Source organism: Protopterus annectens, chromosome 6.part0 (genome assembly GCF_019279795.1).
Source record: "Protopterus annectens isolate FY-2018-M chromosome 6.part0, PAN1.0, whole genome shotgun sequence".
Classification (NCBI taxonomy): Eukaryota; Metazoa; Chordata; order Ceratodontiformes; family Protopteridae; genus Protopterus; species Protopterus annectens.
In genome coordinates this window covers 317,223,967-317,241,198 of record NC_056737.1, presented here as the reverse complement: position 1 = coordinate 317,241,198, position 17,232 = coordinate 317,223,967, and the positions used below count along the sequence as shown (strand labels likewise).

The following is a 17,232-nucleotide window of genomic DNA, read 5'->3' as shown; positions in this document are numbered from 1 at the left end:
CATTTCTTTTTCTTTATTTCAAACCTTTCTTCCTCTGGCTTTAGTAACAGCCAGGGAATTTCTGAGAGCTTTGTGTTTCATGGCCTCTACCATTCCTGTGGTCTGTTTTCCCAAGCTCCATATGAGAAAACTTCAGTAGTTTTGAAAAGTCAGTTTGGCCTCAGCATTGTCATACTCTCAATTTCTTAGTTCCACTTTTCCCATGTCTCAAGCTGGAACTTCAGTGGTGGATTCAGGAGTTGATTCTCAGTCCAGGGCTCCCTTTTCAACCACCTCTTCCATCTCAGGAGCTATTCACAGACTCTTCAGATTTGGAATGGGGAGCAATTTTGGCTCCGTAAAGGTGCAGGGTATCTGGTCACCTCATCAACAAAAAGACCACAATCATTGTCAAAGAAATGAGAGCTCTTCTGCTGACTCTTCAGGCCTTTCATCCTGTCTTCTCCCCAGGAAGTCTCAAGGTGTTTACAACACAGTACCACAGTGATATGGTATGTTAAACGGGAGGATAAGGTCTTATCTTTGCTGGTTGGCACAACTAGTTTGGGGGCTAGCTGTCCAATATCAAATGACACTTCATACAGTTTATATTCCCTTGGGTCAAAACATTGTGGCAGACTCTCTCAGCAGGTCCATAACTCAATCCCACGAATGAATGCTTCATATGGATGTGTTTTTGGACATTGTCCACCAGTGGGGTACTCCTGAAATGGATCTTTTTGCCTTACTTCTGATCAGACGGCTTCCTCTTTTGTGCCAGAGTACTAGGTCCTGTGGTTTGGAAGGTAAACTCTTTCTTGGAAGGGGATGCTTCATTATGCCTTCCCTTCCCCTCCCCTCATTCCAAAAGTCCTGTTTAAAACAACAAGATGCTCCCAAAATGTTGTCGGTGACTTCCTTTTGGTTGAGAGAGCATCAGTTCCCTCTTCTGCATTTAGCCAAGGGCAATCATCACAACTTAACTCACAGGGTGGACCTACACTCACAAGACAAGGGATCTCTCATCCATCCCCACCTGTTCACTCTTCAGCTGACATTGTGGGTGATAGGATTTTTTATTCCACATAGACACCTTTTTACAGTGGACATGCATAGGGTCCTGCAGGAGGCCAGGAAACCTGCTTCTAGGAAGTCCTACTTATCCAAATGGAAGAGTTTTTTTTTCTGTTTGGTGTCTCGTAGCATGGATCCACTTTCTGTGGATATTCCTTTGGTTCTCTGTCTGCGTGAACTGTTCAATGCTGGATTGGCTTATTCTGTTGAGGCCTACTTATCCGCTATTTCTGCTTGTCTGCCTTTATTATCTCCTTTAGCTTCTAGATTTGAAGCTAAACAATTTCTTAAAGGTGTCCTTCATACTAGACCTCCCAGGAAGCCTATTCCTCCACCCTGGGAGCTTAATTTTGTTTTGGAAAAATTGGCCCAGGCAACTTTTGAGCTTGCAGCTTCAGCTTCCTTATAAAATTGTTCTTGGAAGACTACTTTTGTTAGCCCTTACTTCTGCCAGACTGGTGTCTGAGCTATGAACGCTTATGGCTAGGCCTTTAAAAAAAAAAATAAAAAGTGTTCCATAAGGACAGGGTGTCCCTTCATTCATACGAATTCCTTTTTTATGCCCAAGGGGGTAACGAGTTGTCTCTTAATCAGTCTATTCATTTGTCCACTTTTTTCTCTTCTCCACAATTGGCCAGTAAGAATTTGCTGGACCCATTGGATGTGCATAGACAACTCAGATTTTATTTAGATAAGACTAAGATGTTTTGTAAATCTGATCAGCTGTATGTTTCCTTTCATCCTAGGGCTTTAGGATTGTCTATATCCAAGCAAACTATTTCTTCTTGGATTTCTAAAGCTATTTCTTTGTTTTTTCTTTCATGATAAGAGCCTTCCTCATTCTGTTAAGGCTCATTCTATTAGAGCTGTGGCTTCTTCTGGTGCCTTTTTAAAGGGTTTGGATACTAACTCTAATCTTGAAGCAGCTGTCTGGACATCTGTGCATGCTTTTACTAAGCACTACAAGTTGGATGGAATTTTCAGAGCTAGAGCTGGTTTCACTAAGGCCATCCATCATAGGTTTGTGGAGACCTCTGCTGCCCCTTCCTTCTCCCTGTCTTCTTCTTCCTGAACTTTTTCACTCTCCCTATTGTAATGAGTACTGCAACAGTGAAGAGGAGGACATCTACTGTTACGTTATCTTACACAACTGTATTGCTTATGGAAAAAGTCAACAGATTGCCCTTGTTGTGAGCTGTGCAACTCTAGCAGTTAATTGTGAAGACAGAAGACTTCACTCATCAAATGATAGGGTGATGAGTATGTCATTCAAGTGAACTTATCTAGTATCCAACTGCATATTTTAGTTGTATTACTTTTTATTCCATCTATCTATAAATTAAATCATTCTAATTTAAGCAGAAAATATGTGCTTTAAAGTTTTTTTTTGTTTCAGAATGGAATAAGTTTCAACTTTTCCATATAAATTTGTGTTGTGTTATGTTGCTCAGGACAGAAATGCATAGCTGATAGAAATGTCTTTCTATTTTTGTAGGACTTGAGCAATGATTCTGTTTTGAAAGACTTCTGTGATGGACTTTCTGAACAAGTTGAAGTGCTTGAGTGGTGCTTGAATCAGAGTAGGTAAGTGTACTTTTGTTGTTAAAGCACTAGTTACCTTGTTGGTCTACTACAGCATCCAGTTTTCCCACTTTTCTGTGCATATCCTTTAGGGGGACAAGTTTTCAGATGATTTCCATGGACATGAGTCACACTACATGTTGGTGCCAGTGGGTGTTTTTCACCTCTTAAACCTTGTGTACTTTCTATATCAGAGTATCAGCATAGGCTTAAACTGTTGTATGCTTCTGTATGGATGTCATGTTTTGCATTTAGTGGAACTGTGGATCCGTACTTTTGCATTTTGCATGCCTGTGAAGAATGGGGTCACATACAGTGTTAAGATAGAACAGGTCAGTAACTGTGATAATCATCCCTTTCTGGACCTCAGGATTGCTGATTGAACAGAGACTGTAGTTGTGGAGAAGCCCCATCATTGTCTCTGAGATGATTAACAAGATCAGTATGATGGTTTTGTCTGCAGTTCTTATGTGCTGTAGAAAGCCAGTGTGTGTAGTTGCAATTAATAGTAGTATGAATACTGTAGGCTGGGCTGACCAGGACTGCATTTGATTGTCATATGGGAGTACAGGTCATCTAAGCAGGACAAAATCAGTTGTTGGTGACTGGACACCTGGCTTAGAGGGATAAAACCCTTACTGTGCTCCACATAACCCATGTTTAACTAACAGCACTGGCACTGGAGGAATCAGATGAGTGAGGACAGGAGTGACTGACTAATGCCAGCTTGCCCATCCTGGGGAGGGAGGCTGTCTAGGCTTTCAGCAGAAAGAGCCTGAGGCAAGTTCTTCTCTCCAAGCATTATGCCAATTGATCAGAAGCTTGTGTAAACAGCAATCTCCTGAAGGCAGCAATCACAGAGCTCAGAAGACTGCCGCTGTAGTGAGGTTGGGTTATGGCAAATTCTCTGGCATAAGTATGACACTGCCACTGCACAAGTGTCCTTGATCACCCCGGTGACTCTGGATATGGGTCTTGTTGAGGCCAAGATGGATTTTTGTAGACCCAGTGAATGAGGAGAGGAGCTGGTGGTGGCTGATGATCAGCTACTGAGGGGTTATTTGGTGGTAGTAGTGGGGAACCAAAATGTTCATAATGAGACGGACAGCAGAGTATGAGGACTACCTTGGGCCACATGGGTGGGACAATAGGAATAATGAAGTGGCCTTTATAGATTTATGTTGGCAAATAGCTTAATGCTGGCCAAGACATGAATCAAAAAGTGATGCTGTAACAAGATCACACACAGGAGTGGTCAGCATGCAACTCTGGTAGATTTCCTCCTAGTGAGGAAAGGGTATTTGGGGTAAAATCAGAGATCACATAATTATACCTAGTAAAATAGTCATCCCAGCATAAACCGCTGGTAGCCACAATCAAATACAGTTAGCGGTTAGAGAAGGCCCAGAGTTTAACAGAGATTAGGGTTAAGACCTGGAAGTTAACAGGAGCAAAAACATAGGAGTTCAAGGAAGCACTCAGGGCTCTAGCACCTTAGGAAGAAGCGAATGTCAACATCTCAAATTTGTGTGCGTAAATACAATGGCACAAGTATGTTAGTGCCAATGTTCAAGATCAAAGGGGACATTGACAACTGTGGACAGTACAGAGGTATTTAACTCCTGTCACATCATATGAAAGTGCTGGAGGGCATGACTGATGAACAAATATGAAGAGTAGTAGAAAATAAGAAAGGAGATGACCAGGTCATTTCAAATCATGATGCAGTACAGCTGACCTGATGTTTGCAGTAAGACAGTGGCAAAATTGGAGACGAGGAAAGAGTCCAACTGGGTATTCCTAGATTTGGAAAAGGTGTACGAGTGTCACAAGAAAGCTGATTTGGGCAGACCTGCAAATGTATGAAGTTGGAGGAATATTGATGGAATCAGTACAGGCTATGTACAAAGACCCAGAATTATGAACTGTTTGGACTCTGCGATGTTCTCAGTGGGATTGGTTATGCATTCAGCTGTGTGTCCTCTCCTGTTCATACTAGTGATGGACTACATTAGCAAACCAATTGGAGGGGATAACTCAACAAAGCTGCTGTTTGCAGACAATGTGGTACTATAAGCAGACTATGAACAGAAACTTCACCAACTAATATGGGACTAGAAAGTCAAAATGCATAGGATGAAACAGAGTACAGATAAGATGATCAAAACAGCAAGTAGGAGAGGTCAGAAGAAGGTGAAAGTTAAGATAGATGGGTGAATAGTAGAGCAGGTTAACCGCTTCAGATGTCTGCGAGATGTGGTTGAGAAGTGAAATCCAAGTGAAAGGAGATGAGAAAGTGAACTGCCGTCACAAAAACCAAACAAAGTGTTCACTCTGGAGACCAAATAAGGGTATGAGACCCAAGCTGTACAAATCCGGATGGAAATCAATAAAATAGTTGAAATAATTCGAAAAATAAACGTAGAATAAGGAAAACTGATTTATTTAACGCTTGTAACAACAAAACTGCGTTTTCGAATTTCTTCCTCAGAAAAAACACAATTCCTGGTACAACACATAGAAAAAAACACACACCTTTTATACATCAATCAATTAAGGAATTTAAATAATTAATACCAATAAATTCAAATAGTTAAAATCAAATTTAATTACAAAATAATTATTTAAAATTGGATATGTTAAAATAATGAATGATTACTGTGTATGCATTGTGTTAAAATTCATTTCTTTAAATAAAAGACATGTTTTGAATAAATTAGTTAAAAATGTAAAAAATGTAATAGGGCATAATACTGTTGAAAGGCTGTTTTTCTTGGAATATTCAACACAAATAGACTATATGTGTTCTATTGGGGTTGTATGTAGTTCTACTACCATCTAGTGGACATAGAGAAATTTACAACTTGGCAGCTCTTAACTTTAGTACTGGTTTTATTGAAAGCATTTCATTTAAACCTGGTTCTTTAGTGGCGTCCAGTGTGATCTGCCAAAAAAGTTCCCTATATTCAAGTTTAGTCTCCCACATGCCACCCCTACCCTCCCTTGGTACGACCTCCAATACAAAGAAATAAAAAACAGAATCCTTACAAACCTGGGTATGACGAAACAGTGCGTTATTTAAATTATTTCTTTTAATTTCATAAGTATGTTCGTATATTCTGGATTTTAATTTCCTTTCTGTTTTTCCCACGTAAAAAGAAAAACAGGAGTGGCATGTGGCAATATATACTACCCCTGCAGTATGGCAGTTTGCAAACTTAGTAGAAGAGATGGTTCTTTTTCTACTAGGAATAAAGATGCTGATATTGTTTTGAATGTATTGACATTGGGAGCAAGAACCACATTTATAAGTACCTATTTTATGTGATTCATTATTTGTAATGGGAGCTCCTCCGAACTCAAATATATTTTTTAAATTCATGTCCCTTCGATATATAAATTTTATTGGCTGATTCTTTATATGCTCAAGTTCTGTAAAATCCCTAAACTTGTCCCATTCTTTACTAAGGGTATTTTTAAGTACCACTGCATCCCCAGTGTAGTCCATAATAAATGCATTTGAAAAACTATTAAAATGGTCAGGGTCATTTAATTTTATGGTATTGTCTGAGTCGTCCTGTCCAAGTATAGGGGCAAATCTCCCTTTTCTACCCTCTACGAGAAGTGAAATCCAAATGAAGAAAACAGAGCTAGACTCAGAGGTGCTGCATCCAACTGGCAGAAAGTGTCAGTAGTAATGTGTGACAGAACAATGCCAAAGAAGATGAAGAATAATGTGTGCAAAACTGAGGTGCAGTCAAGGATTTTATATGGCACAGAAACCTAGTAGTGAAGACAGAGTAACTGAGAATGCTTTAGGTGATGGAGGAGGTATGGCTGAGACAGGTGATAGAAAGCATATCAATGGAAAACTCAGAAATGAGAACATTACAACAGAAGCTATAGCAGCCCCAGTCACAAGACTTCAAGGAGAATGGATTATGATGGCTTGGTCACGTGCAGGAAAGTAGATGATTTGGCAAAGAAGATTTGAGCGAAACAGGAAGAAGGCAAGACAAGAAGATGAGGGCTTCAGCCAAGAGATGGTTTGTGTGAGTGAAAACCTCCTAAAGTCTGACTTGACTTGATTGTCAAAGAAGGTAACAGAATTGCCTGGAAATCAAGAGATGTGTTGAAAGTTGACATAAGACCCTGACCTCATCTAAAATGAGGGGAAAGAGATTTGATGATGATGGTGATGATCCTGGTCATTCATTACCACAAGACAGTGTTGTAGTTTGAGGCTGGGACTCTTGCCATAATAATTCATATGAAAATCTTCGTGAACTGTACTGTATCTGACTGCAAATGACAGCATGTGAAAGGATGGGGACTGTGTAATATGCTAGGATATTCTTACTGTGAGACTTAGCGCAGCTTTTGGATACTTCACTCTTAAAGCCTTTTACAGTGAGTATTTGTGTCTGATTTTTTTTTCAGCCTTTTTTCCTTGATGCAGTTGATTGTATGATTTAATATTTCATTTGTTTTAACTTAATTTTTCATTTGTTTTAACTTAATTTGCTTTTCCTTATCTATTAATCACTGTCAGTGTTTCTAGAGAGGGAATTTAGTTTTTTTATAGTTTGTGGCGGTTAAAGAAAAGTTGACTGACTGGCAGCACAGTGGTGTAGTGGTAAGATGTCTGCATTGTTGCTACAAGAGCCCTGGTTCATACTTGATTTCTAGACACTGTAATTTTTATCTGGGTGTAGAGGTTCCCTTCCACTTCTGAGAAATATACTGGGTAATTGGCTACACTAAATTTTCCATATATAATATATATATATATATATATATATATATATATATATATATTGTATTTACCCTTGCAATTGTGGCACAAGTTGTGACGACCTCCACTGGACCAGTAATCAAGGAGCCTCACCACTGGTAACATTGGGGTACATTCACTGAGAGGATGACAAGTACACACACAGTATTTCCAGATGCAGGTCTCTGCATCAAGTGCAATTTCCCCTTAAGAGCAGCCAGAGACCACAGACGGTCCGAGGCTGGTTTCCCCACTTTCTCCAGATCCCCAGTAAGATTACCCACTCTAACAGCTGTAGAATTGAGATCTCATCCGAGTGACCAAGCCAAGACCTCGAGCACCCTCTGTCCAACCAGTGCTTTGTGTCCCTGCTCAAGTAGCTGAGACACGCATACAATTTGAGGTTTGATTCTCACACACACACACACACACACACACACACACACACACACACACACACACACACACACACACTCTCTCTCTCTCTCTCTCTCTCTCTCTCTCTCCTGGGAAAGGCTGACACAGGTTTACTAGCTATGCCCCCTTCTGCCCAGACTATAAGGTAGTTACAGTGCCACCAGTCACTTTTTATCAGCTACTTTAGGACCCTTAACAAAGGGTGTTCGATCTTACTGTGTAATATTAATAACAATGATAGTTTAACCAAGAGCAAGGCTGTTAGGAGTGGCCCACACAGTGTCACCAAATAAATATGCAAGTACTCCCAAAACTTAAATATCTCTACACAGATCAGCCACAATGAAAGGTTTAAGTATATTTAATAATAAATAATAAAAGAACAAGAGAATACTAAATATATATTTACAGTGACATCAGAGTTCAAAACCACAAGAAATAAAATGCCATTGCAGTACAGGCTCACACAGATAAAGAAAAACATGTAAACTAAGCTTCACTATATTCCTGACTGTATCTAAATGAATTGCTATAACCTAAGAATTTACTAATAGAGCAAGGCAGACGTGGTGAATAGATCTTTTAGTTGTTATCAGGTCCAAGACAGAATACAGAATGCTTTGTCTCACTAAGAGACTTCTCAAAATATCTCACATATTACTGCTGGGATAGCTTGCAAAATGACATAATTTCTTGTCATCTGACTTTTAATCCCCAGGCCAAAACCCCTATTGCTGGAGCTGGCAGTATTTAGTATCTGCAGTATTTGGTATCTACGTGTAAAAATACTCATACAAGGCTTTTGCTCAGATCTTGGCAGATGTTGGAAGTCATAAAATAATTGTATTCCTCCAAATTTCAAGACTAGTAATTAGTTCACCCTAAAGACAATACAGAAAGCTTCCTAGTACAGATGTTGTGTCTCTAGCTACATCGAATGCTTGAGAGATAGCCTCTTTATTGTGTAGCCTATGAACTAATTTATTTTCAGCATTTTTCTAAAGTTTCCTGGACTGAAGGTAACACTCCAGTTTCCTCTGTTAATATATACATTTAAGCAGTTACAATAGTGCATGTACATTTCTGCTGTCTTCCAGTAGGGCACACTGTGGATATATTTTAAACACAGCACTTTGTAAATACCTTTTCAACACAAACATCTATACAAATAAGCTTGATATACATATGACATACAGTTCTAATACATTTGTAACACAAGTATCTTATGACATACAGTTCTAATACATTTGTAACACCAACATCTTGTATAAATTAGTTTGATATTCACAAAGACATATAGTTATTTACAAAATTCCAGCTAGCTGTGCTAACGGTATCCCCTTTCTTCACACTAAAATCAGCTAGCATTGGAGCAGTTCAGTTGCCTGGTTAACATTTAAAATGAACTGCTGTGTATCTTCAGGCTAACCTTTTAATCTTGAACATAGAACTGAGCCTGCATATTGCTTATTAGCTGAACTGAATCTTGAGCTGGAGGGTTAAATTATTTCCTTTTACTTTTTGCTTTCTTTAAATTTTAGAAATGCTTGACTTTAGCAGAAGACAAACCTCATTTTCTTGGTGGGGTGTTTTTCAGAAGCAAATCCAATTGCAATCCTCGTGCATGGTGCACCCAATTTGCACTAATGTCTGACCAGTTTAAATTCTGTTTGTCTGAAGTTTACTTCACTCTATATACCATACAGACTGTACCAGAACCAAGGTTTTTGTTGCCTGGGTTCTTTTTGCTACAAGTAACTTTCTCACAGGTTTTACACAGTAAACTCAACCTCTTCCAGCTTTGGGGACTCCTTGTTCTTCCATTTCCTGATTGTCTTTTTAGCTAACATTGTTACAGTCCATGTCAATTATTTTAATTTCCCTTCAAGACTTTCCTGCTAACTCCCAATAAGACCTTCTTCATTAAGTGAAAGTCTGCACCCCCTATTATTTTCAGCAGCTTCTCCAAATCATCATTGAAGTGGTCTAGACCTGGGGAAAGCCTAAAAGACATGCTCCCAATTCCCTCAGTCCATTTCCATACAGTGTTCCACAAGTCATGGTGTCATCTTACTGAGCCTTGCTGAAGTGTACATATATCTGTGCAAACACTTCCGTGTGAAAATTCAAAACTTTTGCAGCCTTATTGCTTTCCCAGGGAGCAGACAAGGTCTCTCCCACCATTCAGAGATCAGATCTAAATTTATTATTATTCTTCCCACTTGTTTCTAATGTCCCTCACCTCTTTCCTTCTGTATGCCTATTATCTCCTGTGTAAGCCCTAAATAAAACCATTTGGTGTGTCTGGGCTGCTTTGCCTTACCTTGAACCACCAATCAGTTGCAGTCTGTCCTCCCACCAGGTCTTTAAAGTCTTTCCCCAGGATCAAAAACTGCAAAAATAGTTTAGTTTGTATTTGGAACTTCTCTCTAGCCTCTTCCCAACTAAGCATTCTGTCAGCTGACACTAACTGCCCCCAGTAGGTTAGTTGAGTCTTCAGCTTCCTCAAACACCAAGCTGCAGCCGTCTCTGTCCTATCCTCTAGACTTACCCTCCTAGTAGAAGTTTGTCTCCAACTTTCATATCTTTTCACTTGAATAAATCTACTTATGTTTTTGTATACATCTATTCCCTTTATTGCCTGTCCTCAATCTTTTTGGTCTAGCCAAGGGGCTTTTACTTGACTCGTTAGTTTCTTGCCATTATTAATAGTGGATAACTTTGCAATATTTCACTATCACCCATACCCCTACATTCCCTTGGGACTGTGGTAGAGTAACTCAGTCCCATTTCATTTGTGGTCTTTGTCCCTTCCATAAAAGCTCTCTCATACAGTTAACTTTCATTATAGTTTGTTTATCTGGGGCTAACCAAAATGACAGTCCTAAATATGGGCTATGTGGAACAGCATGCCAATTCCAGATCTGTACCTTCTTATTAAGTTTTATGTTGCACATTTTGGCAGTTTATTTTGTTTCCCTATCAAACATTTAATCCAAGACTTAGCCTTGGACTCTTCATATGTTTCGTGTAGCCGAATGCCCAAACACTTCAGCTTTAAGTTGCCCCACATTGTGGGTTGCTGTCAGTCTTTCCTGATCTGTTATATTGAGATCCAATATTTATTTTTTTACATTGATCTATATACTGATATATTTCCAAACCTTTGTAGAATCTTCAGTAGCAATCCTAAATCTTTCCTGGGTGGGTAGTTAATTTCACATCATTTACATATAATGTAACCGTCAACTTCACATTACCCACTTAGTAACCCTTTAGTCCCAATACCCTAATAATCCTGGATAAGGATTCCAAGTAAGTTGCAAATAGAAAGGGAGGCATTGGGTAGCCTTGTCTCATGTCTTTTGTTATATTTAGCTCCTTTGATAATTCCCAATCAACCTTCACTTGAGCTCTCCAGTTTGTGTAAATTCCTTTAATCAATGTTTTATACCCTTTAGATAAGCTCATACAATCCAGTAACGAAAAGTATTCTAATTCCACCCTATCAGAGGCTTTCTCTGCATCTGCTGAGGCTATAGGTACCTCCTCCCTTTCTTTAATTGCATCTTGTATTTTCAGTAATACTACAATAATATCAGCATGTCTTATTTGCAGACAAAAGGCACACAGATCTAAATCCATCAGTTTTCCCATTAATTAGTACATTTAATGTATTGGCTCTATAACTCATGAACACTTTGCAGTCATGGTTCAAGATGGTTTCTGTTTGATATGAGCTTAGGCTTTTTGAGGACCTTGGCCTCCTTTGGAAAAAATGCTCTCAACTCCTTTCAGATGTCCAGTGCCTGCTGATCTACTAAAATTTTATTAAATAGTCCTACCCAACACTTTGCTGTCTTTGCTGTCTTCAGTTTCCACATCTCTATCAGGAGATCAACCAGCCCAGGGGGCTTATTTGCCTTCTGTTTCCTCATCACCTGTTTAACCTGTTGTTCTTTCATTTCCCTAAACAAAAACATGCACTTCTCTGTAATAGTGGGGTTGTGATAATTCTCCCCATCACAAAAGAATGTTAAGTATCAAAATGTGTAACAAATTCTCACTTCAAAATAAATTTCCTTTAAAATACATTTTATGTATATGTTAATTTAACCCAGTTGATGCATCTGCTTTCAAACTGGCATGGTATACAATTTCTTGCATTCAGGTTAATTATCTCAAGTACAGCCTCTAGGAAATCCAGACATTTGAACACACTACTCTTTTAGTTAACTTTGTCCCTGCTGTCAAGTGACGTTAAAGACATGCAGGTAGGTGTGTGCGTGAATGGGTGTGCCTTCTTTGAAGGTTGGGCGTCCAGCTGGCAACTCTGCATCGTAAAAATCTACTGCTAATCATGAGCGGACTGGAGTTCCGCTGTGGCGACCCCTAACCGTGAAAAGCCAAAAGACATTACTTACTCCTTTAGTTAACTTTTAGTTTCATACTTGGAAAAATAATTAAAAAGGCAAGGGAGTTTTGCTGTTCTTAAGTACTCCCTGATCTTTTGATCATTCTTTGTTTTTATCTGTTAGTGGTTGAGTACTGTTGTTTTATCTGATTTAGAAATTTTGTGTATGCTTCTGTTTTAACTTTGATTAATATAGTAAGTGCTATGCTGGTAAAAAAGCTTTATTTGAAAGTTTTGGCAGAAAAAAAACTTGCTGATATTGCAGTTTTCCTTTGGAGTAATTATTTCAGGTGATTGAGCAGGATTGCAGCATTTTAAATAATTTTATTTTTAAACCTTTATTTTGTTGCGATTTTTTATGTTAAACATTTCTGACAGTAATTTTTCATTAGTTTAAGATTTATGTATTGTTTAATACTGCTATAGTCTATATATTGTTTTAGGTTTTATCCATTCATTTGTACTGAAACTAGTTTTTATTTATTTATGAAATCAGGAGACTTCTGTACATGTATTTTGTGATTTGAACTGTGTTGCTGAAACTACAGTCATTTTATTCAGTGCAGGGTTCAGAATAGTATCCCTACAAAAATAGACTTGATCACTATTAAGAGGGATAATAGTGAGATTTGTCCATTTTTTTCTATTGGGCTGACCGTGCATCCAGTATTTGGTATTGATCTGGTTAGTTTTTTTTGTTCCCCGACTTAATGGACTCTGATATGGTGCTCCATTCCCCCTATCAGTGCCCCTTGTGCACCTAAAATTATAGAAAGATTATGGCTTGCAACTCCTCCATAGCCTTAAGCAGATATCGGACCACTTGCCATGTTTTGCCTCCAGGTCCCCTGGTGTGGTGTTAGTACCTCAACTGCGTGGATATGCATGTCAGGCACATTGTCCTGGGATGTACCAGTGCTTCATTCAGGTACAGGGAGCTAAAATATTGCGGTGCAAAGGAAGCTAAAGTGCAGAATTTGTTGCCAATGTTGATCTGTCTCCCCCGCGGATTCTCTCATTAGTGTAATGCATGCAAAAAGAAGACAGAAGACCTAGCACATTTGGTGGCTATGGTTAGAGCCATTGTTCGGACAGAGGATTACAGAATGCAAACCTGGGTTATGAGTAACAGTGCTGCTCGCACCTTTGTTCAAGGGGATCTTGATTTTGAAAAGGGTTCAGAATCTGACGTTTCAGAAGGGTCAGAGTTTGATCAGTCAGCTTCCCTGGAAGATGAACAATTGCAGAAACCCAAGTAGATGTTTTTTTCCCCAAATGTTGGCTAGATTTAAGGATGTATTAATTTGGGTGCAATCTTCATTTGCTTTAGAGGTCAGCAAGGGTATATGATCTTTTGGTGGATGAGGTTATGGACATGGTGACCTTTCTCCCATTAAGCCCAGCATTGGGAAAATGTTTTTAGGAAGGTTTGCAAATTTTCTCTGTTGAATGAACCCTTGTCTAAAATAGTGTTTAAAAAATTAAGGGTGTGGTCAACTATGCCTGGTCCCCAAACCCCCTTGTCTGCGGATCCAGCTGTGTTGTCCCCATAGACCTCTTTCAACAAAGACTGTGTCTTCCTCAAACTCATTCCCTTCAAATGAGCTGGCAAGTGGCTAGAATCTCTGGGAAAGATGCTGGCACATTCCAGCATGGTAGTCTTTCATGTGCTTAATTAACTACCAGTGTTTTATGTGGAAGTTTTTGTTGAGGTGTATGTATAGTTTTGATGAGTTTTCTGCATCGTCTGCTGAGCAAAAAATCTGTCAAACATATTGTGTCCAGTGTTTCTCAAGTGTCAAAACTTGCTTTAGAGTGTCATGGAAGTGACCAATACTTTTTCTAGAAATGCAGTGAAGTCTGTGGTGATAAAGGATATGATTGGTTGCACAGTTAGATCTTTTCTGATGAGTTAGAAAAATAAGATTATGAATACTCCACTTCATTTTGGTGAGAGTTTGGTACAGCAGCTAGTCAGATCTTTGAACACTGGGATGATAGGGGTAAACTGATGCAACTTTCTGGCATAAATTCTCGCATTTGTGCACAGTGGGGCTAAAGTTAAACTATTCCCGGAGCCAGAAAGTTTGCTCTTCAAATTTTCCCTTAGAACTAGCTAGTTTATCAGCAGTAGCACTAAAATCTGTATACCTGTGACTAGCACTTTCTCTAAAACTTGCTAAAAAGCACCAGGAATTCTTAATTTCTTACAAGCACTCACCTCTCCTTGTTAATAATGAGAAAATAGTCGTAGGCACTAGACAGCCTACAATTGCAAGTACCCTGCCAAAAAGTAAGGGAAAAGAGCTCTTGTACTACACAAAGAAAGCACCTAACCAGGTATGTCCAAGGGTCAGCTTCCGGTGATTTCTCCTGTCCACCTGGTGAATCTGGGCATACTGGGGCAATGCAGCAATTCCCTTATGTACACAGACAACCCTCTCCTCCTACCACCAAACACTACAACCTGCGAGAGATGCACTTATAGCCAAACTGGAAGCAAAGCTCTCTCCAGCCAAGATTGTGCTAGACAGTCAAGAGGAGAAGGTTAACTCTCAAACAACACATAGTCCTTCAAAACGCACACATAGCAACACAAAACCCACATATGTGGAGACTCTTAACATTAACCTGCCTAAGCAAAAAGGACATCCAAAGCTGAAATGCAGCAAACACCACCCCCAAACACAACCAAAGTGTCACATAGCTCACAACACCAGTGTGCCACCCAACAGCAGCTTCTAAAGCAAGACAACGTACCTAACACTTTAGTCATAGGTGACTCTATAGTCAGGCACACTGATGTCCCACTCACCATGCTGAACAAGGAGAAAATTATAGTTAGTTGCCTGTCAGGTGCCAGGATCTGCCACATAACACATGCACTCAAGTCACTCCACAACAGGTACAAATATGACTCTGTCATTGTCCATGTTGGAGTAAATGACTTGAGACGTACCTCCCTGGACTACATGAAAAGAGACATGGAAGAGCTCTCGGATCATGTAGCCCAGGCAGATATGATCCTAGCCCTAAGTAGCATCTTGCAATCGCCCAGAATGATACCATAGTATAAGGACAAAATGATTGACTTCAGTAATTGGCTAAGCTTTTGGTGTCATTCAAAGGGGATCCATTATCTGTCTGCCTGTGACGACATGATCGACAAACCAAGATTCTTTGTAAGAGATGGTTTGCACCTTTTGCCCCTGGAATTCAGGTTACTAGCTAAGGCTCTTGCCACCCCTATAGTGCCTTTTTTAGGCAAGGTTCAGAAGACTAAACTACCACCATAACGGGTACAAGCAAGCAAAATCTGAAGGTAATGCTGCTCGATGCTAGGAGTCTAAACCTCAAGATGCACTCTCTCGAGGCTCTCCTAAAAATGGAGAACATAGATATCTGTGCAGTAACTGAGACCTGGTTCAAAGCTCCAGAGAGCACCCCTGCAATACCAGGCTACAACACATACCACACTTTTCGGCCACCAAACCAGGACTGAAACAGTAAAGGTGGAGGAGTGTCCATATTCACCAAGGATATTCACACCTCCAGGCTGGTTGCCCAACACAATGCATCTGAAAATCGCCAGGTGCAGCTAACACTAGGTAAGACTGCAATACAATTTGTAGCTTGCTGCAGATCCCCCACCATGCCCCAAGATTCTCACTACACCTTTCTAGACATACTGGAAAATATTAAAATACAGACACCCTAATACTGGGTGATTTCAACTACCCTGCCATTAACTGGGAAAACTACTCCTATACCAACATCTTTGTTCAACTGTTCTTGGAATTCATAAATTCCAACGCCCTAGAGCAATTAATTCATAGTCCCAGGGGTACGAATATTCTAGACCTGCTTATTACCAACATGGGAGATCGATGCCCCACACCAGTGGTCACCCCCTCGTTGGTCAGATCAGATCATAAGCTAATCACCCTTGACATACACATCCCAATCCCCCCCCTTTAAGGAAACCTCTGTAAAAAACTTCTCCAAAGCCAACTCCATGCTTCTCAAGTCAGAAGTAACAAACTTCATGACACCCATGTAGATGGGAACTGAAAGTTCAACTGCTGAATCCTAAACTAAGGTGCTGTATGAGCACATTCACTTGTGCATGGACCGAGCCATCCCAAATAGAACCAAGACACTGTCCTCTAAAAAAAGGAAGCCAATCTGGTGGTCCCCTGCCATAAACAAGCTGTACAACAGAAGGAAGAAACTGTTGCAGAAAAGAGGAAGAATTCAGGATTCAAAAAAACTCCTTCACCAGCTTCAGTAGAAAGCTAAGATCCCTCATAAAATCTTCCAAAGCTAGTTACAAAAACAAAAATTGCCAAAGATTCCAATGACAACCACAAGGCATTCTATAGCTATGTCAAGAATCTAAATGGCAATACTCAGATCTGCTCTGAGCTACAGCAGAATGGCACTAGATATACTGATCCCAAGGATACTGCCAATATCCTGGCAGATGGATTTAGTGCCAGTTTCACCCCCCCAACCCCTAAAGGGCCCATATCAATACCAAAAGAATGCCAAATCCGGGTAATCACGACCACTCGGGTAAAAACCACTCTCTCCAAAGCCAAGAATACAGCACCCAGGGGACCAGACGACATCCCAGGCTGTGTACTGCATGAACTACAAAATGAACTGGCATCTCACCTGTGTGTCATGTTTAATCATAGCCTCACCCCAGGCTTCATGCCCACTGAGTGGCGCACAGCTACAGTCATCCCATCCCACAAGGAGGGATCCACTTTGGATCTTGGGAACTACCGTCCCATCAGTCTGACGAGCCTGATCTGCAAGGTCATGGAACGCATTTTCATGAAACTTATAAACAAAGACACTGGCAACCTTCAAATACTGGACCCCACCCAGTTTGGGTTCGTGAAGGGACGATCTTGCCTCCTGAACCTGATCGACTTCTTTGAATCGGTCTCCAGAGCCGTGGACAAGGGTAAGGTGGTTCACACAG

The 17,232-nt window shown here is 40.0% G+C and overlaps 1 protein-coding gene across 2 annotated transcripts in view; it reads left to right on the top strand.

Moving 5' to 3' along the window:
* ZFYVE26 (zinc finger FYVE-type containing 26) overlaps positions 1 to 17,232 on the top strand; it is a 3,506,023-nt gene that overhangs the window by 795,959 nt on the left and 2,692,832 nt on the right. For both annotated transcript variants that reach the window (XM_044074068.1, XM_044074069.1), the window contains one exon: positions 2,549 to 2,637. In XM_044074068.1, coding sequence (XP_043930003.1) covers positions 2,549 to 2,637 — 89 coding nt within the window. The remainder of the gene's footprint in view (positions 1 to 2,548; positions 2,638 to 17,232) is intronic.